The following is a 20923-nucleotide window of genomic DNA, read 5'->3' on the forward strand; positions in this document are numbered from 1 at the left end:
ACCACTCCATAGTACAAAAGCTCTAACCTTCCCCGCCCCCCCAACCAACTGTCTTCTAAAGTGATGCTTGAAGCTAGAAGAGACCATCTGATGGAAGTGCTCCACAAGACAGGCATAAAGCATACATGGTATGTTGCCCACTCACATAAAGCATCTTTACTTCATTCTTAGTTTTCCCCCTTTTCTATTGTTCCTTTTTCCACATCGCTTAAGTGAAAAGAGAACAAGGTATTTTTTCCTTTGATCTCTACTCACCACTATAGGGAAGGGAAATAAGAAAATGTTTTAATCATTTCCTACCCCTATGCTATCTGCACTTAATTCTTCAAAACCCCAAACTGTTGCATTGAATTCAGTCTTGAAATTGTCAGCTATTTGGAACAGTAGACTGGGTACAGAGGAAGGAAATTGCACCCATGGTCTCAGCCCTATCCTCAGCTCTGAAGTCATTTCAGGGTAAGAGGATGGGACCTTGAGAGCAAATGTAACAATTACTAAAAATACTGCTGCTTTGTAAAGACACACGTCTTTATGCATTATTGTGCTAATTGTATACCACTATCTTACACTATTTCTGTAGTGGAATACTGGCTGGAATATCTAGCTTTCAGAAAACTTCATTCTTATGAAATTATCACACACTGATGTTTATGTTGCATTGAGCTGCTTAGATTTAGCAAGGCTAACTATTAACAGTTTAACCATGGCAATAAGTTTCTTCTAACAAACATTACACTATCAAATAAGTCACCAGCTTTGCACTCAGCAACAAAACTGTATTTTCACCTTGTCAAAAATAAATTGCTCCCCATAATATAACTTGAAACAATGTAATCAATCCACTCCCTAGTTCAGTTACCAGGACCCATCACACTGTGTTTATAAACCGTGTTAATATGCTCCTCTGAAACAGTGCCTTCCCAGTAGCAACCTACCTCTCTAGTTTGCATAATGACTACAGTATCAGCCATTAGAACCTATACAGTAAATACACTACAGCAGTGAAACACTCCATTGAGCTCAAAATAAGAAACCTTCAAAATACTCAGTGTTAGGAAAAAATATGTAATTAATTGACAAAATTAAAATGGCTTCCAAAGGCAATTTGGAATGTGCAGTTGAAACATGCAAACCAGTAACATTTACTCAACTACTCAGTATAAAAGTTTGTTCCTTGTGGTAAATTGTTGTGTTGAACATCTTCAATAGGGCATTTGAACTTTTGCTTGTCCTTCAAAAAAGGCGGCACATTAAACCACCACATGCCTCTAAAGGGAAGGAAATGCAGTTGGAGACTACTGACAAGAACTAAGGACGATTCTCAGTTGTAGAGAAGCAGAGGCAGATAGGATACTGAGGCAGCAGCGGGAAGCCTGAGGAGCTTTCCCACTGTGTCTATTTGTGCTGAAAGAACACTCCACCTCATCCCTTGCTAAACGCATTTCTTTAAGCCAGGAAGTTCAGCACTTAACACAGAAGTCCATCACTACTCGTGAGTTCAGATGAAAAATCCAAAAATTGACACTCTCCCAAACTAGAACTTTTTTGCAAAAGCCTGCTCTATGTTCCAGAAAAACAGGGTATATATGGCATTTTGTACACTAAAATAAGCTTACATGTAACTTCCATTCCAAAAATCTTTCTAGGACTTCCTGGTCTGCAGTTTGGCATATGAGATAAGAGAATTCTCTTCCTGCCAAGACACCACAGAATATAGCAGTGTTTCATATTCAGTTAACAGGCATTAATTAAAGCCTATAAAGAACAATTTTGGATACAGAGCTTCTAAGGTAGTCACCTGCAATTACGATTCATGCTTTAAAAGTAGAAAGACTAAGATAATATACCTGTGTTATAGAAAACATCATAGGCATTGGGAATAGTCTACAAAGCCACATTTATTTGCACATGTACAGAACAGAGCAACAGATGTTATTGTTTTCCATACAAAATTATATAAAAACAGTATTCACCTTCATAGATAACACCATACCACTTTAAGTTGTATTAAATACATTCAGAAAGCATTCTTGCACGCACACAACATTAGTATTAGGTAGTCCCAGGTAACTCCCACACTGCAATGTAATTATTCCTAGTGGCATGAAGGGATCAAAGATTAGTCTGCAACTAAAATAAAGAGAATCCTGGTTGAGAAGCAAGCTGAAGTCTTTCCTCCACTGGCCATCAAAGCAAGGAACATCATTAAACAGATTAACTGTCTCCAGAACAGAGATGTAAGTATTATCAAAGCACCTGCAGAAGGCAGGTAAGAGTGGTATTCCAGACTGACTTGAGCTATCTTGGCCAGTGTTAACATTCCCATTTAATCACTGCTTGCCTATGGATAGGAAAAAGTTTTATAAAAATGGAAGATAGAATTGAGTCAGAGCTTGTGATTACAGAAGAAAACAAAAAGTATAGATCTAAATCAATTACTTTTGCTTCCTACCCAGCACTGGAGAGATTACTCCATTTACTGGGTCTTAAGATTCCCATTCTTGCAAGGAATAGAGGGGAAAAGCAAAATTTTACGTTTCCTGCAACACTGCCTCCCTAAATATGATCTAAAAGGGGAATTTAATTGTCAACAGGACATCTCAAACAATTTATTTAAAACGCACATTTATTTCTACAAAAAAAAGTGTATGATACAGAAGAAGTGATCACACCTACTTAAAGGTTTACCTATTAAAATATACAGAGGATCTTAATGAGTACAGGATATTTAAAAAAAGATGCAAAGGAGTGTTAATCTTTTATTTTTACATTTTCAGGAACTTCACATAATTTTGGTAAGTAACCTTTTACAAAATTATGTAAAAAGTACAAGAATGCCTGGTAAACAGTCTGCATTTTTCCAAAAGATTTTTTACAGCATGCAATTCTTAAGGCAGCCTTCTCCTCCTCCTTACAAGGAATCCTTTCACTCAAATAATCTTCCGCTGCAAAGATTAGGCTAAGGAAGCTTGGGCTCTTCTGTTAACGCCTTTTGTCTTTCCTGTCTGATTTACGGTCTCTTTCACTCCGTGAAGTTCTCTTGCCTGACCGACTACTTTCTGATATAGACCTCTTCCTGTCAGATCTTGAACTTTTATCCTTTGAGCTTTTGGTATCTCTACTCCCACCTTTTGAGGACTTGTGACTTCTATCTACTCCTGAAGCATCCCTTCGCTTCCTGTCCGTACTCCTTCTGCGTTTTCTATCTCTGTTATGCCCTCTTCCTCGGCTTCGACTTCTACTTTCACTACTGCTAGAACTACTGCTGCTACTGTCCCTGCTAGTACTTCCACTTGTAGTGCTGCTGCTGGTGGAACTACTCCGACTGCTACTGCTGCCAGTGCTGGAACTACTTCCACTACTAGTACTGCTTGAAGTACTACTGCTACTACTGCTGCTGCTACTACGGCTATGACTCTTACCAGTTTTGTTCCCTGCCCTACCTCTGCTTCTACTCCTAGTCTTAGTCTTAATTTCTACACTCGGTGTCTGACTCTGCTCTGTCTGTGCCTCAACCACCTTTACAGACACCGCAGCATTTTCATCCTTGTCTGCCTGGGGCTCTGTATCCTGAGTGGACTGAGACAACTGAGGTGACTGTGGCAGTGGCACAGACTGTGGCTGGGATAGAGCCTCGGCCATAGGTTCTGGCTGAGTTTCTGGTGCCTTTTCCTGTTTTTCTTCAGGTTCAGCTTCAATTTCCGGTTTGATACCTTTCTCCTTCTCGGGAGAAGGAACATTACACACTTTTTCTGGCTGAGAATCACACTCTGTTTCTGGTTCCACTTCTTTGCCATTTTCATTTTCTACAGGTTCTACACTATCTGCCTCATTCATTTCAGCCACATCCTGCTCATTATCCACTGGCTGAATGTTTTCACTTTCCTCTTTTACAACTGTGACCTCTTCATGCTGACCATCCTGTTGCTTGTCATTTTCCCTCACCTCAGTAGTCTCTTCTACTTTAATCTCCATTTCATGTTTCTGTTCATCCTCTTCCTGTTCTTTCTCTGCATCGCTATGCCCTGAACCTATTTTTCCCTTTTCCTCCCCTACCTCCTCCATTTCTACATCATTGTGCTGATTACCTGTCTCCAACTCTTCCACCTGCTGAGCCGCCTTACCCTCTTCCTGCTCCTTGTTCTGTTCTTCCTTCTTTTCTTCATTCTGCACCTCCTGCTGTTCTTTTTCCTTCACAGATTGTCTTCTGGGCCTGGCCTCCATTTTGTTAATCTGCTCTGCAAATTCATTTCGCCTGCTTTCAAAGAGTGCTAGAGAATAAATGCATAAATAATAGTTTCAGATAATCTATGGACACTGAAATATATTTTCCCCTTAACTATGAGCTAATAAGTTATCAATTTGTTTTAACTTATAAATACTGCATCCTTATTCATTCTGAAGTAGCCAGCCACTCATGCATAATGAAAAAGACTGCTAGTTACCTTAAGAAAACAAGGCAAAGGGGATAGTCAGCTCAGCTGAGTATCAGAACAGTAAAGCCCTAAATCTAAACTAACAAAAAGAGGTTTTGACTTCATTAAAATCAATCCAACCAACAGTATATCAAAATAATACCTTAATTTCCTGCTATTTATATATTAACAAGGTTATACTTCCTAAGGTAAACAAAAGACAGTAAGAATCAGCAAAAAGCTGGTTAGGTATTAAGAAAGCTTAAATCATGTAAGCAATTCAGACAAGTGAGCTAGCTTCTCTTATCCCCCAGCCCCACACAATGAAGAAAAGCTTTTTAAGAAAAAAAACCAAAACCAATACATTCTCAGTTTAATAAAAAAGAACAGTAGGACTACCATCAACCGCAGTATTTTAAATTGTTTTCCAAAAGAAAAATATAGTCATCCTGTGAAACAGAAATGAACACACATTAAGGTAAAAAAAAAAAATCCCCAAAACCCAAAACCAAACCATCATAAAGTTCTAGTGCTGTGCTTTAGAAAAGGTTTCTCAAATCCTTCGTAAAAACTGCATTTCTTTGGGTCTCCAATCCACAGAATCTGCCTTTTCAAGAACTAAGTTGCTGCACTGGCATACATCTGGGTACTAAAGCTAATACAAAGGACTATGTTTTAAACACATACCTCTGAGATTATGCATACACCTCTGTTGTAAGAGAATCAAAGCACATCCAACATAAAAATAAGTCAGTGAAAGAGTAATGTTCACTTATGATGAACACCCAACGCAAGAACATACAGTTTGCCCTAATCATGAAATCTATGTATTTAAGCAGAGAAGCTTAAAAAGAAATTTGTACAGGAAACATCAAATGGAGGCAAGAACAAGGGCCTTCGTATCATAAAGACCACTTACCATTCATCTTTTTCTGCGACTCTTCCATCAACTTCTGCGTAGCAGGACACATTCTGCCAGGTATGTAGAATAAGTGGGGTTTTGTCTTAGTTCTTATGTATTTAATTATTTTAGCGTTATGTTCATTCCATTCTTCTTGCTGAGAAATGAAAGAAAATAACCTTAAGATACACAAGAATAGTTTAAACAAGAGAAAGATCAAGAGCAAAATTAAAACTCACCAACTGAGCAAGCTCAACCTTTTGCTCCAGTAACCGCAGCTCTGTCTGTTTAGCACGTCTTTCTTCAAACAGTTCTCGCCTTTCGTTTTCAACTTGCTTTCTTTCTTCCTCTGCCTGCACTTCAAGTTTTTGTTCAATTTCTTGTCGTCTCTTTTGCTAAGATAAATAAAGAAGGACCCTAAATATATTTTCTAAATCAAGAAAGTGTTCTAGTTTGGTCCAATTAAAATTTTGAATTATTTACACCATTAAAGGCACTCCTAAAAACACATCAAGAACTATCTCCTAAATTACAGGTAATGGAAGGAAAGAGTGTCATTGCTTGCTGGCACCTAATTTTTTGAGGGTTAACTATAAAATTATGGGCCCCTGTGGATTTCTGTCTGCTTTCCTATCATTCAAATTACATTGTGAATACTTCCAGTATATTCATTGCTATTACATACATTACTATAATCCAGGAATGCCCTGCTTATATGTCCTAGACAGCCATGTGTTCAGATTGTACAATAGCTAATATGAAAATACAATTCAGTGCCTGGACAACAAAATAGCTGTGTCATAAAACTCCTCAGGCCTCTACTTCGATTTATAGTAAATTTTTATGTATGAAGACAACAATGCCTATACAAATTCTCAGAAAAAAATGTTGCAGAGAGCAGAAACTCCTCAAACTCTCTTTATGCAAACATATACTACTTGAAACAAGGACTCCCATGTTTCTAGACCATCCTAATCAATATTGTTTCTTGTTCTAAAGGCAAGCAGGCAACAGAGAACTTTGGTCCTTTCTCATGTGCTACATGACAAGTTAGATAGAACAGCAGGATATCCAAATACTGAATCTGAAAGTAATCAATACCAACACTGCAAGCCAGCTATGCTAACACTACACAGAAAAGGTTTTAAGTTTAAAGACTTTGTATCTGCTTCCACCAGACTGCTGCAAGTAGAACTTTCAAACACTGTTTTTAATCTCAAGGTTATTAGTATTAACTGAATAACCCATTTAGGGCAACAGTAAACAAATATCATACCGTCCACAATTTAAAAGGGCATACTAGGAATAAAGTTACCACCATCCTATACGCAGGTTTTTTGAAGTTACCACTAAGCTATGCAAAGCCTTCACTTCAGTACAATCACATATCCATTTATCAAAAAACAGGAATTCTTGTTATTTATATAGGGAGGGGGAAGCCACTTGTAGTCAAACAGATGGCATAATACAGCCATACATTTCTGTATACGTGGTTATAATTTAAACATCTGGAACACTTCAGGGTGGGCACTGCTTCAGCAATACTGAATCACCATTATTACAGAAGTAGCCTGTGACCTATTAAATAGTTACCTGATTAAATTCCATTTACTTTGAAATGATTCCCAAATAATGTAAACAAGAAAAAAAAAAGATAACTTTTTACATCCTTTTAAAATGTACAGCAATTAAAAAAGATCAACAAAACACTGCCTTTTCCCTCCTGCAGTGGTCAGAAATAGTGTTGTAAAGTCATGAAATTGTTAAGAATCCCTTTCCTGCCTCCCACCACTATTCCACTAAACTAAACCAAAAACCCACATGCACTCTTACCAATTTGTTGCACCTGCAGCCTACACTGTGGGGAATTTTCATTCCTATTTGAAGTAGCTTAACCATACAATTTTGCTTTATTATTTACAATCTGATAGAACTAAAAATAAGTACCCTCTCAGTAGCAACTGTGGACTCCTGTTTAAATTTTTGAAGAGTGCCCATCAACAAGCCAAATATACGTCGATTCCTGAATAAAAACAAAAAGAAGTTTGAGATTCAGTTCAAGTACTGAGATTTTCATTTGCATAAAAATCAGAGAAACCTTCCACCTCAGAGATGTTTATTTTTAAAAGCTCAGTATTACTCAAGGCCATCAGCAATAGAACACATATTGACTGTGCCAACAGTCAAGGACATAATTTACAGTCACATATCATATTTTGCTTAAGAGTAAGACACAGCTCTTATCCATAACACAGCACAGTTAGCAGTGGGAAAATTGGAAGCCTGCACATGTTACATCTGGAAATAATGACACTAATGAAATATTAAAATAAATCCAAAAGCAGAGAGTACTAAAGAAAAGGTTGAGTAAATACAGTGTGAGCTATCAATAAGGCAGTGAACTGCAAGGTCATAGGGCTTTCTGAAAAACATACACCCCCCACCCCCCCACCCCACTCAGAGGATTAAGCAGAAATGGAGCCACAAGGGAGTGAAAGCTTATCTGTCACAGTTTGCCTAAAAGTATCTTCTACAGTGAGACACTGTACTATGAGATGAAACCAGAATTGCTCTCACCCAATTAAGTGTTGTTTTGAGAAAACTTATATAAGTAAAATTCTTCAAGGAATTCCCTTCTTCTGAACAAAAACTAATCTCTTGAATTTCACCTTTTCTTTCTTTCTATTTAATCCCAAATTAAACTTTTACAGCAAGAGGCAGACTCTCTTACTTGCCTTGAACTTTTACCCAATTAAGAGAAAAAGGAAACGCTACTGTCTTCGCTCAGTACCACTCTACTACAGTGGCACAAACCTGACACAGAAAAGTAAAGGTATATTAAACAGCAGAAATAGGAACAAATAAAGAATTGAGAGCTATAGATTACTCAAAGTGTACTAGTATATGAATGACAACTCAGAAGACACTAAGCAAAATCAAGAGTTCAATGGATGCTGTCCCCTTAAAGAGCCTCTTTCCACCACAAGTCACATAGATATCAATACTGGTTTTCTCTTCTCCCCGGAAGACTACTGAAGTGCAAAGCAGTAAAACTACAATTCTGATGAAACAAACTTTTAGTGCCTGAAGCTCTAGGAAGTCCACTAAGAATTTTTAAAGTGTTTCAGTGAGGAAAGCAGTTGGAAACTGGTGATGGAAGCAACAGCAGCCTGTTAGTGGTGTTGTAACTGTAGAAGTAGTAAGCAAAGTGCCTTTTCTGTGCTAATCGATCTGTGGTCCTTATCAGAGAAGCTCTCTATAGTTCTTTATTCCAGCTCCCATTCTCCTATTTATTTGAGGTATGGGTTTTTATTGCACCAGGTGAGCTGCAGACTGAAGTGGATGGAGTCCAAGAGGTTGGACACAGTTGCAAATTTGCTTTTCCAACACCTCTTCCCAACAGAACTGCACCTCAGCGATAACTTTTATGCGCCACCCTGGCACAAATATAATATAGGAAAAAAGAGATATACATAGGAAGAATCTAAAAAGCAGCAGGCAAAAGGAAGGCCAGACTGTACACACAATAATGAGTCTGAAAGTAATAAAAGAAACTCATGATGGAACTACTGCGTTAAAAAAAAAAAGGGGGGGGACACCCACGCCCAAAAGCCTCCTTCAACCAACAAAATAAGTGATGTACCAAGACAGTTGTAACAGTCCAAAATGATAAGTAACCAATGAAGCTATATATATTTCTGTCTTACTCAAAGATGATCAGTTACAAAAGCACTAGCAAACGTATTCCTGTAGGTGGCCTGAGAAGCAGAACCCCTGTTGTGTGTGAACGATGTGTTGTTACCGTTGCGAAGTATTTAAGAGAATATTTTTTAAAATAAATTTTATACATTATGGTACCTCTTCAACATCATCTTTGATACATAATTGCATCTGTATAATACTTTTAAAATCTAAAGCTACTTCCTATGCCAGCACAAGGAAGTACCACGTTAGCACTTAAAAAGAGATTTCTGTATACCTTTGTTTTCCTTTCTCATCCATATTTTGATCTTGTATAAGGTCTCGACGTGTTCGCTCTTTGGAGGTAGCAACAACAGAAGATGGCAACGCTGGCTACAACAAAGAAAAACAAACTACTTTGTTCATGTTCCAGATAAGCTTCTTCCTGCACAGCTCCATTTATCATGTATTACCTTTTTAATGTCATCATCCTCTGCGTCGCTTTCTTGGCGTGATTCTCTTCTTGTCCGACGTTCTCCACCCAGCCTGAGGAAGAAAAAGCATTAGTGGTCACTAGAGAACATATATTTAGGACAGCATCTGTTCTAACACGAGAAAAATACAAGTCAGCATGTCTAGGCAGAAGAACAAACGCTTCCAGTAAAAATCTCCCCACTGGTCCAATGACCAGTAAGTAGCATTTTACAAACATAATCTACTGTTGGTAAAAATCAGTGAGAGGAAACAGTTTGAGTTTTAATACAACTGGCACAGTAAACCAGAAGAGCCCACATTACTACCATATTTGACTTTTCAGAATACCTTTGGAATTTATTTCTTGTTTTTCATGTTTGCACTTTTCTTTTTCCAGAATCTCCAAAATGGCTACTGGTATAAGGGGATCGCGAGACAGATTTAAATGCATTAAGATACAAAGGTTGGTATGATTTTGCAAATGGGAAATGCTCTTTAAGTTACCTAGCCAAATACCTAGAAAACAGGTGAGGAGGGGCAGAGCACCTAGGACCTGAGAACTTGGATGAACTGAGGCTTTAACAAAGAACTAGGCAATGTGTTAAAAGTTATTTTCGTCTTTCACCTTCAGCTTTGTGGCACAGCACTTTACCACTGGTAAAGCTGTTTCACAGTATTCATTTTGTGTTAACTCCAAAATTCAAAGGCAAGCCTTGCTTTAGTCAAGGACTACCATTGCACACAAGTGCCTACAGAATGAAGCTCACTATAATCAGTCACATCTGACGGATCTGCATCCAGAAGTGAAAGCTCAAAATCTGAGTCTATTGTCACACTGTACACATCCAATTTATTTAACGGGAGATCTCAATCATAATTCAATTTGTGTCTACTATAAAACAAATCTGGGCTACTAAGCAGAATATAATATAGCAGACTGTAAACTAAGTAAAACAGAAAATTCCAAGAATCTTTGTATTGCTATACCTTTATATTACTGCTATAATCTTTATATTGCTATAAGGTATGAAAAACAAAGTTTCACCACAGTCAACTGCTATCATCCAAATATATTTCCAACCAGTCTTGAATATGTAATCTCTGAAGAAGACAGCGAAAGTCATCAGTTATTAACAGTTATTGAATCTAAGTATTTTAAATTTACCGTTATAAATTCTCATTCTGATAAAGCAAGTTCTCTGCATTAGTTTTTGCACCCACCTACTGGCTGCCCCTTCAAGATCCCTCTGTTTGGCTGGGGGTCCTCCTCCGCTATCCGAGAATCCACGCCTAAAAAGAAAAGACTTGTGATCTCAGAACAAGGTAGGTTAGCCCCAGGTCCAACTTAAGCCTGCATAATCAAACTGTATTTTGGCTTTGTGGTCATGACATAACAATCAATTTTAAAGCAGCTCTATCATCATTTACTCTTACTACCGCAATAAAGTGTTTAAACATACTACTTGTGGACCAACTAATTTAAAATTGAATTTCTGCACTTATTCAGTTGAGCAGCTACACTCAAACAAGGAGCCCCATTATGTTCAAGTGTTCATAGTTGCAGTAATTTTCAAGATGTACTACACGTCTTAATCAGCAATGTAATAGTGAAATTTGACAAAAAATCCACTACATACTCCATTAAAAAAGAACTACTGAAAAAAAATTGGCCTTTTCATTCTACTTGAGATGGGGGTGGTGGTGTAGGAAAACCCACAACAAAACACTAGTGGTTTTACCTACATATGTTTTAAAACTCCTGTTGACTTCAACTCTTTCTATTCTTCTTGGAAAACCTACCAGCTTCTTAATTACCGAGAGACCAATTTTGGACGATGTCAAACAGATAAAGTCCCAGATACCAGACAACACCTCCCTTAACTTTGATGCCCCCCCCTTATTTTTCAGACTAATGGCTGAAAGGGTTAGGGAAAACCACCAGTTTAAACCTGTTGTAACTCAGAATGAGAAGATACTTCAAGTGTCAGGCTGTGACATAAAACCCCATATGCCCTGTAGGCCAGCTGTGGTGCCTGCCTACTGAAACAGCAGTATGATGAGCAACGGGGTCCGACGAGAAATATCAAACACCCTGGTGTAAGGACAGCAAACCAATGCCAGCGTAAAGGGCAGAGGAACCCCCCCGCCCGTTTCTGCGGCTCCTTACCTTAGCAATAAGCTCCCACGCCCTCTACCTCCACCAGGGCCTGTGAGGGCTAACAGTCTGTTTTGAGGGGGCCTGCAAGAGACAGCGGGCGCTGTTAACAGTACCTGCCCCCCCCCGCCCCAGCCGCTGCAGCTCGCCTCCCCGGGGCGCTGCAGCTCGCCCAGCCAGAGGTGCCCGCAGCCATCACCATTCCCTCACGCACCCCACGGTCGTGCCCCCCCCCCCCCCCCCCCCCCGCCACAACTGGCAGACGCCGCCAGCAAACCAGCCCCCCCCCCCCCCATCCCCATCCCCGCACTGCGCCTGACGAGCGGCGATGGCCCGCAGAAGGGCGCGGAGGCGGTGGCCCACGGGCTGACCTCGCCGACCGCCCCTCGGGCCCCTCATACACCCATACCCCCCCCCCCCCCGCCCCCGCCCCGGGAGACCAGCGCGGCGCACGCCGGTCCCCTCACCCTCTCCCCCCTCCCTGCCGCGGGCCTGGCCGCTCCTCACGGCTCCCCCCTTCCCCCCGCCGGGCCGTTGCTCCCGCTGGCGGCCCCCCCGCCTCACCTCACGTCGTTGGGGTCCCGTCCCGTGAGCTTGCGGATATTCTCGTCCACGTGCTTGAGGCTCTCCTTGGCTTTCTCCAGCTGCTCCTGCAGCGCGCGCACCGCCACCGCCATCCCGCCCGCAGCGCGGCCTAGCCGGGGCCCAGCGCAAGGCACCGCTGGGTAATGGTTGGGGGGGGGGGTAGACCCCGCCCCCGCGCCGCGCGGCCCGCCTGGCGGCCCACCCCTCCGGCAACTGCGGGCCGGGACAGCACAGCCAATAGCCCCTCGGCGCTCCCCTCCGACCGCCAATAATCGGGCACGAGAGGAAAGGGCACGCCCCGCGGGAAAGGCTCGCTGAAAGCGCCCACCAATCACAGGGCCGAGAGGCAGACTGGCGTCCCGACCGACCAACTACTGGAAGCCTCTGCCTGCCAGCTCTACGAATCACCAAAGGGACCGCCGGAGTGACATCGCTTAGAGCTAACGAGAACTCATGCGTCAGTTTCCCGCGGCCCAATCAGAAAGCCATTTCGAGGACGTTTATCCCCACCCTCCTAGGACGCATCCTACTTTCCCACTCTCTATGGGGCCCACAAGCCAGCATGCCGGCGGCTCGAGTGGGGGCCAATCACCGCTCCACTTCAGAGGCCGCTGTGCCAGGCGAGCCAATAGGCGGGGACGTTACTGAGGGCTGGCGCGCAGGCCGGTGCCGGAGGGTGGCAGCGGCCTCAGGAGCGGCCCGGCGCTGCAGAGCCCGCGCCCGTCACCCGAAGCGTAGCCTGGGCTTGGCCAGCTGGCTTTCCGTTTAGTGGCTGTAAAACTCCGTTACCGGACGGTACTCCTGACGCCTGGGGTGCCGAGGTGTTTAACCGCACTCTTCCCTGCCGGGCAGCCGGTGCCGTTTCTGTGGAGAGGCTGGGGCGAGCCCGCAGGCGCGGAGCCCGTTGCCGCTTCGCAGTGGCAGAAAACGGAAGGCGAATAAACGAGTGACGTTCTGAAGGCAATTAAAAACCCACGCCCCCCCCCCAATTTCAGTAGTAAGGGGGGTGCAGTTCCGCAGGGAAGAGAGGCGTTCGGCTCCCCTCCCCTTCACGGCACTCCCTCCTGCGGCCCCGGTTCGCGCCACCGCCCGACGCAGCGGGCTCCGGAAAGCGCTAACGTGAGAGGCCCTTTCCCGCCTCAGGAGAGGCTTGGGCCGGCGCCAGACCAGCCGCGGGAGGCCCTCCCCCGGCGGCGGCGGGCGGGAACGCCGAGCGGTTCCCCGACGGGGAGAGCCAGCCGGGCCGCCGCTGCTGGGCCGCTTCGCCTCGGTCGGCAGCATCAGAGGCTGACGGAGCCCGGCCGCCCCGGCCGCCCTCGGCCCAGCCGGAAGGGGCGGCGCGGCGGCGGCGGCGGGCCCCGGCGGCAGCTGGCGGTTGCCGCGACGCCGGGAAGCCCCGCTGCGAAGCGGAGATGGCGGACGAGGCGCTCTTCCTGCTGCTGCACAACGAGATGGTGGCGGGGCTGTACCGCGCCGCCGAGCAGGGCGAAGGGGTGAGTGGGGCCGGGGCCGCGGCCGCGCTGGGGGCCGCCCGGCAGCGGCCGGGGCTAACGCTGCGGCGGCGTCTCGTATCTTGCAGGAGAACGGCCGCTGCACCACCAAGCTGGAGAGCATGGGCTTCCGCGTCGGGCAGGGGCTGATCGAGAGGTGAGTCCTCGCCTCAGCCTCGCCCCTTGCAGCGCTCCTTTTCCTGCTCCCGGGGTCGGCAGGCGTCGCTGCTCCTCGGGGGTTTTCCCCTGCGTCTGCCCGGCGAGCGCCCACGCCCCCTCCTTCCCGGCCTGCTGGGGCCCGGAGCGTTCGCTCGGTCGGGGGAAAGCTGCTCGCCGCTCTGAGCGGATAGGGGGTTATGCTGCGGATGTGCTCCTCTCATTAGGCGTTCTGGCATCCTCCCTTTTGGCATCTCGTTCTTGCCGGGGCCTGTGTTTGGATAACACAGGACAGTTTTGGACTACGTATTTGGGAAAGTGCTTTCAATCATGAAAACTGAGTCAGCCTATATGGTTACTTTTAATAGTTATAATCCTTTTTAATTGCACTTTTCGTAGACCTGCTTTTCCATGCTTCCTACTTCTGGTACGTTTCATGATTTTCTAATCTGTTTCTTAAACATAATTTTGTGATTGGCTACTCTATTTCATTTTTCTAAAGCACTGTCAGCTCTTGGAACTTGACGACCGGGCAGAAGTTCCTTGTTTCCCCAGGCTCTTTGGGGATGCACGATGACTTGCTGCACATCCAACTTCAGCGCCCTCATTCCGAGGTCGTGTGGAGACTCTTGAGCTTCTGAAGTCATGCTTTCGTTGAACAAAGTGGTGCTTTAGTGCCAGACAGAGACCCTCAAGGAGGATGAAGAGCAAGAATTCTGAAATAAGCAAGAGAAAGGGGTCCCTTTTTGGGAAACAGGAACAAGTTTTACATGTTTGTTCCTATGTGTTAGTGCTTTTTTGCAGTAGTATAGGTGTGAACTTTTTATCTTCTAGTTAGACATTTAGTTAAAGAGAAAACTGATGAAGTGCTTTGCACCTTTCTGTACTGAAACTGTCTTTAATAATCATACAATTAAACCCATTTATTCTCCTGTCATGTTGCAGGTACTAAGATAATACTGTGTTGCTCTTCAGTTAAAATACTTGCATGAAGAGTGATGCTAGAATGATACTGTACAATGGTTGGAAAACTAATTTCCATAACGGCCTCAAAAATAATGTTGCACAGGACCATTTTTTCGTGTTTTCTTTTTCTATTTAATCGGTCAAGTTGTGTGTACCTTCATTACTGATATCTTTCTCACTTATCTCTTAGGTTTACAAAAGATACTGCCAGGTTCAAGGATGAATTAGATATTATGAAGTTCATTTGCAAAGATTTTTGGACAACTGTTTTCAGAAAACAAATAGATAACCTAAGGACTAATCATCAGGTACTAATGCTGTAGAATAAGATTTAACTTACAAAATCAGAAATAGTTTCAAGTTACTACTGCATTTTTTGTTTTTTCTTGGTCTAGAATTAATTACCTGATAAGAAACCCCAAATGTTCTGTATTTGTTTTGTTTAAAAAGCAGATTTTTAAGGTTCATGTTAGCATGTGTCTTCAGAATACAATTTGATAATTGCTAGTGATGTTTTTATTGCCATCCTATTTGAAAAGACTAAATGCTTTGACTTTCATATGTGCCATTGCAGAGTTACGAACTGACAAGACAGTAATGGTTACAGTTGATTAACATTTAAACAGGAACTTTTTAATGTATCTCCCAATGAATTTTAGTAGAAAACTAGTGTGAGAAAGTGATATTGCTGTCTTAATGGCTATTTAAATAGAATGGCTGCCTTGAAGTAATTTTTTTATTTTGAAGAATATTTACAGTTTTTTGGCAGTTGACACACTTAGTTGGACTCTACTGAACATACTTGTATAAGAAACAGCTGAAAAACTTCCCAGATTTGCATGTTGGTGACATTGTGTTGTATCTATGTCCTTTCCTATATCAACGGCCGCAATTCTTAAAGCAAGATCAAAATAACTTAAGGACCCGTTTTACTAGAGTAAAAAATCTTCTTCCTTTTGAATGACTTGGTTTTCTTATGGCCATTTTCCTGTTGTACCTAAGTAGGAACAAGAGAATTTGTACAAGGATTGTGCCAAATAAAATAGGTTTGACTTTTCAGTGAGCTGTTTATCAACTTATAGCTTTAACAGATAATAATTACCTTAGAAATCTGTTTTTTAATTCAAAGAAAGCTGCAGTATTGAGCTGAGATCTCAATTGTATATGCAGCCTTAATTTAACTTCAAGGGTTATGAAGTTCCAAAGTGGCACAGCCATTAGCAAAGCAATTAAAATGACAGGTATAGATTAAGCTATGTCATAATTATGTGTCATAATTTATTAAAATGCGTATTGTGGCACAAGATTGTAATGTAGAAAACTCTAGACTTTGACCATCTGCTGGGTGTTGCTTGTATCGCTATTAAAGAAGATAATTGTCACTGAATTTGAGAATAAGAATAGTGACTTGCATACCAAGTGAAGATTAAAATTTGAATGAAAAAAATCAGCATGCATTTGATATATTAACAGAGACTTTCTAATATGGAACTATTGTTTCTGAGCACTGGAAGGACTCTTCCAAGAAGAATGTACATAAACATTTTTTAGAGTTAACTGATCGTATTATTGTCTAGGGGTTCTGTTGTAATCTCACAATTAAGCATCTTTTGTTTTGATATTTCATGTAAGTAAATAATACAATTTAAACTTAAATCACAAATGTCTTCATCTAAAATTTCATTTTTCAACCTGAGAACATTTATATTGTATATACAAATCAAATCGCTTTACATAAAATGTTGATTACATGTTACTGTATATTCAACTAAAAAACTTTTTGTTTTTTTAAACAGGGTATTTATGTCCTTCAAGACAATAAATTTCGTCTCTTGACACAAATGTCTGCAGGAAAGCAGTATTTAGAACATGCACCAAAGGTACCTTTCAGTTTTATCCTTGGGATCTACAAGTTTGATTTGAATTATCTTGATCTATTAATAATAACTTTAAATTTTGTAATTGGATGGATACAAACTCTTTGAAAGGGCAGCTAAAGTTTAGTCTCCAAAACCTGTGCTTTTTAGAAATGCACCTTGTTTCGGAACAGTGGATTTGATTTATGGTTCAAGAAACGGTCATAGTCATTGTGAAACTTGCTGTTCTCATGTTTGAGTTACTTGATGGTAGGAGCTGGTCTGCCACTATCACACAAATCCTTTCTTTCTCTTTGGAAAGCCTGTGCTTTCAGAAGCGTTTTTTAAATTTTCAAAACGTATTTGGAAGCTGCTATTTGTTACCTAGAACAACCTTCTGAGATTATATGAACATTCAGGAAGATCTTCCACCAATTAAAAGTAGTTTTGAGTGTAGATGTTGAGTTAGGGAAATAGTTTAGGTAAGTAAAATCAGTGCCTCTGCAGAACCTCTTATAAAGCACTTCAGGTGGATGTAAGAAATGGGGCACTCAGTTCCATTTTATGGTTTCTTAATTCTTGCTCTTCTTAGTAATCACAGTTGCAGGCTACTGTTCTAGGGATTTTTTTTTTTTTGTGTTTGGTGAGATGTTTCTTCTGTTTTGCAACATATACTCTAAATAACTGCAGGCCCTTGTATTCTAAGATGCGGCCTGTACAAGAATGCTATCTTGGACTGTTTCTCCTTTGTTGACTTTAATACCAGCTGTTAATTTCAGCCAAGTCTTGGGAATAATTGTTTAAGGATATTAAGTTCCTACAGGTTTAATAGAAATAGAAACAAATGACTCAAGATAGCACCTCTAACAACAGAAATCTGTATTGTGAGCTCTGCTGCACCAAATATCAGAGCTTTCATTTGTTAGAGACATGGTCTCTCAAGCACAGGAACAAAACCTCCATAGTTTTGTATTGTCTAAGTGTTAAGTCTTGTTCTTGAGTACTTAGTTTCAATCTTCAGCAACCCTTTAGCTTCACCCTTGACACTTATTTAAAGTGCAACTTTATATTTAGTATTTAGCATTTACCTGTGGACTAATCAGAGGAGGCCTATCGAATTTGGGAATAAAGAGTATTGTAACAGCTGAAGTTTCATCAATGCCTGCATGTAAGTAGTTCTCGGAGTATTCAATGATTAGCTTACTTGGTAACTTTCCTTCCTGACTTCATCACTGTATAAGCATTTATCAACATGGGATTAGTTTGAAGCTGCTGGGCCATAGGAGTCAGGGTATGACTTGTCACTAAATGCTTATTGTTTAGAAAATACTGACAAAGGGTGAACCTCTATGAGACCGAGTAGAAAGCAAAACTAAAAAGTTCTATGTACATTTGGAAGTGTCAGATGCATAAGGATGATGTACATTCAGAAGGCTACCTGAACAAGGGAAGATAAAAATAACTACATATATGCTCTTTCTCTACAGAAGTCATTAAGAAAGTTAGTAAGTGAAGTCTATTCTAACTACCCAAGCTGCTTAAGGTGGATTTAGAAATTTCCATAGACTTTGCACAAATTTTAAATTTAGCTGACAAAACTGTTGTGATGTGGGACATGGATTGACTTAAAGAAAAAAAGAAAGGAAAGAAAAAGCTGTTCAGCTGGAGTTAAATTTAAATGCTAAATTTAAATAATGGCTAGATTGTTCACAACTAAACTGTAAGATTGAAATGTTCCTTGCTATTCCTTTTAACAAAATGATTACAAGAAAATAATTACTTGGAAAAATAATTCTAATGGTGGGTGATACTGTGATCTGACTTTGCTTTTTCTTTTCAGGTAAATTTCAGGTGATGATACAGAAGATGTAGAGCACATTTAAATCTGGGTATCTACCTTAAAAATCCTTTCTGTGTGGATTCAGTTTCTTGATTCAGCTTTGTCTTGTAGCTTGTAAATTATAGCAGTGTGCAGGCAGCACAATTTCAAAATATATAATAAAAAGTTCATCAAAATAACTTAACACTATCCTTGTATCTTGGTATGAAATTTATTCTATACCAAGGTATTAATGTCCACATTGTAAAAAACTGTCTACTCAAAAGTTTTCAGCAAATTATTTTAATTACCAAAACAGCATGTATGGAAGACCAGAGGCATGTTTTGAAAACAGAGTGAAAACCTGACCAAGACTAAATTAGTTTCTTAATCTAACGTGTTTTGTGTCACCTAACATGAATGCCCAACTGCTACCTTTCCCTGTTCACTCTGAACTGTGAGGCAGCAATTGCTTTTGTATTATTTTGAGGAAGCCATTAGCATGTGAACCAACAGCCTTCATTAAAGGCATTCAGCGGAGGCTTAGTTCTGCTGAAGGAATGATATGTAGAAGAGAGAACTTACTTCTACATAGTTAAACAGTTTCTCCTACCTCCCTAAAATTAGGAGCTATTTTTTGTGTCAGAATAATTTTACAGCTAAGGTCATCTGTACTGGCCAGAGAAGGAAATTTGTTTTAGCTTGTTGTGCGTAAACTCAATATTAATGTAACTGTTTTTAATTGCTAGCTACAACTCACTTCTGTAATGAATGTGTGCAGGAGGATGATTAGGCCTGCAAGAAGCTATAAAGACATCACCAAGACTCTTGAGGACATTGGGGTTTGCTAGATACTACTTGTTACAAGATTTGCGTAACAATACATATCTTGCTATAGGTAAGAATGGAAACATCTTGTTAAAACTTTTAATGAATTTTGCTGTAAGACCTTTCTGTTGCCAGGCTCAGGCCTTATACTTTCAAATGAATCATAATAGGCACTTATGGTGTTTATTCTGAACTGTGAGAATGCCTTGTGACAGTGATTCAGTTTCTACTTTGAGAGCAGTAACAGGCTAACTAGAAAAGCTAACATGTTAAAACAGCAGCTTTGTTATAACTACCTTCTGTGTTGGGAGAAGTGTATGTTGTCCAGTTGCATGGTGGGCAAGAACAGTGGAGGCTGTTCTTCCCTAAGCTCTAGGGAAGGTCTGAAGTTTGCAATGGATCAAACCTTGTCTAGATAGCTGTTACAAGCTGCCAAGCTATAGATTATAAATGTTATAACCAGGAGTTTATTAGACTTGATCTTAAGATGTGACCAAATGCTGATCTTTCTGGGTATGTGAATGCTAGTTCAGATTAGTTGTAGCTGAGTAACTTGACAGTTCTAGGAAACATCTAGAGCAGAATTTGAACTAGCAGAATGCTGTCCCTGTTTATAGAACTAGCAAAGATGAAAGTAACTACAGTTGTATGGTACTTGGTGGGGGATCAGCTGTTCAGCTGATTAAAAATACTGGGTTCTTATACTGGTAGTTTATAGGAAGGCTCGGGTTGTTGTTAACCTTTGTAACTGATCTGTTTGAAATTGTAGGGCTAGAGAGTAAGCTAACTAGTATTCTTGTATTTCATGGGTTCTTCAATTGACAACTCATCCCAATTTCAATATGCTGAAAATGTGGCTGAAGAGACTAGAAATCAACTTGCACTACATGTCTAATAGAGGGATATCTCAGTGTCATCATGTTTTAGGCATGTGCAAAGTGGTAGACATTCAGTACCAACATATACAGAATCATTGTTACTTTCATCTCCAGAATGAAAACTCTAGTAGTTACAGTAACTCAGTTTGACTCTTCACTCAACAGTTAATACTACCATTCCAGATGCAAAAGTGCCAGTCATTCAAAGACATATTAAAGGTTTATCAGTAAGTGGTTGTGGTTAATGATTATTTTTAATAGTGAGGAGAGGTACTTAAATCCTACAATATACAGAAAGCAGATGTCAGTTAATATTGTGTATCAATTTGCTGTTATCAGCAGAACTCACAGTTCCTTTAACACCGATGTTTAGTTGTTGAAGACAATTTGAACCAGAGGGAGTTGTGTATATACCAAGCAGATGCTGATACTCTTGGCGAAGCACTCCATGTTAAATAGGCAAGCTAATGTATTTGTAAAGATACCATACAGAAAATAAATTTGTTCATTCTGATTAATAAATGCTTCTATTAAAAGCATTGAATACAGCTCTGTAATTTTCACTGGTTTCTGCAACTGTTTACTAAAAAATAATAAAACAAACATTACTACTTCCTGAGTAGTAATACTAAAATAACTGTTTCAGTAACTTAGTTGCTATACTTGAGCTGCTTAGCAGTGCTTAAGCTTGGGAACCAAAGCTTGAAAAAAACACAGTC

The 20923-nt window shown here is 40.9% G+C and overlaps 2 protein-coding genes across 4 annotated transcripts; one reads left to right on the top strand and one right to left on the bottom strand.

The window, feature by feature from the left end:
* Window positions 1-1880: 1880 nt before the first annotated feature.
* On the bottom strand, window positions 1881-12369 carry PNN (pinin, desmosome associated protein). The gene is made up of 9 exons (XM_069783935.1): window positions 12191-12369; window positions 11639-11710; window positions 10693-10761; window positions 9471-9543; window positions 9296-9390; window positions 7264-7339; window positions 5556-5711; window positions 5335-5473; window positions 1881-4271 (listed from the first exon to the last, which is right to left on the bottom strand). Exons 1-9 carry the CDS (start codon window positions 12301-12303, stop codon window positions 2983-2985), a joined length of 2082 nt encoding a protein of 693 aa, XP_069640036.1. The 5' UTR covers window positions 12304-12369; the 3' UTR covers window positions 1881-2982.
* A 480-nt stretch (window positions 12370-12849) lies between these two features.
* Window positions 12850-20761, top strand: TRAPPC6B (trafficking protein particle complex subunit 6B). Of its 3 annotated transcripts, none has more exons than XR_011324737.1 (8): window positions 12850-13704; window positions 13791-13858; window positions 15014-15131; window positions 16620-16703; window positions 17754-17847; window positions 18520-18568; window positions 19248-20057; window positions 20102-20761. XR_011324737.1 is itself a non-coding variant. In XM_069783937.1 (7 exons), exons 1-6 carry the CDS (start codon window positions 13624-13626, stop codon window positions 18549-18551), a joined length of 477 nt encoding a protein of 158 aa, XP_069640038.1. In that variant the 5' UTR covers window positions 12850-13623; the 3' UTR covers window positions 18552-18568; window positions 19248-20761. The 3 variants fall into 3 exon arrangements, 1 of the variants encoding a protein (XP_069640038.1); XR_011324738.1 differs by having other exon boundaries at window positions 19248-19396; window positions 20190-20761; XM_069783937.1 differs by having other exon boundaries at window positions 19248-20761.
* Window positions 20762-20923: the final 162 nt, after the last annotated feature.

This window comes from Haliaeetus albicilla, chromosome 5 (genome assembly GCF_947461875.1).
Source record: "Haliaeetus albicilla chromosome 5, bHalAlb1.1, whole genome shotgun sequence".
In the NCBI taxonomy this organism is placed as follows: Eukaryota; Metazoa; Chordata; class Aves; order Accipitriformes; family Accipitridae; genus Haliaeetus; species Haliaeetus albicilla.

Bases quoted from the DNA above. Each gene is read 5' to 3' on its own strand.
- TRAPPC6B (XM_069783937.1), top strand. From the start codon at position 13,624: ATGGCGGACGAGGCGCTCTTCCTGCTGCTGCACAACGAGATGGTGGCG. The intron at 15,132-16,619 runs GTACTAATGCTG...TTTTTTAAACAG, and splicing joins ACCTAAGGACTAATCATCAG to GGTATTTATGTCCTTCAAGA. The intron at 16,704-17,753 runs GTACCTTTCAGT...CTTTATATTTAG, and splicing joins ATTTAGAACATGCACCAAAG to TATTTAGCATTTACCTGTGG.
- PNN (XM_069783935.1), bottom strand. From the start codon at position 12,303: ATGGCGGTGGCGGTGCGCGCGCTGCAGGAGCAGCTGGAGAAAGCCAAG. The intron at 10,762-11,638 runs GTAAGGAGCCGC...TTTTCTTTTTAG, and splicing joins CGTGGGAGCTTATTGCTAAG to GCGTGGATTCTCGGATAGCG. The intron at 9,391-9,470 runs GTAATACATGAT...TCTTTGTTGTAG, and splicing joins AGGATGATGACATTAAAAAG to CCAGCGTTGCCATCTTCTGT.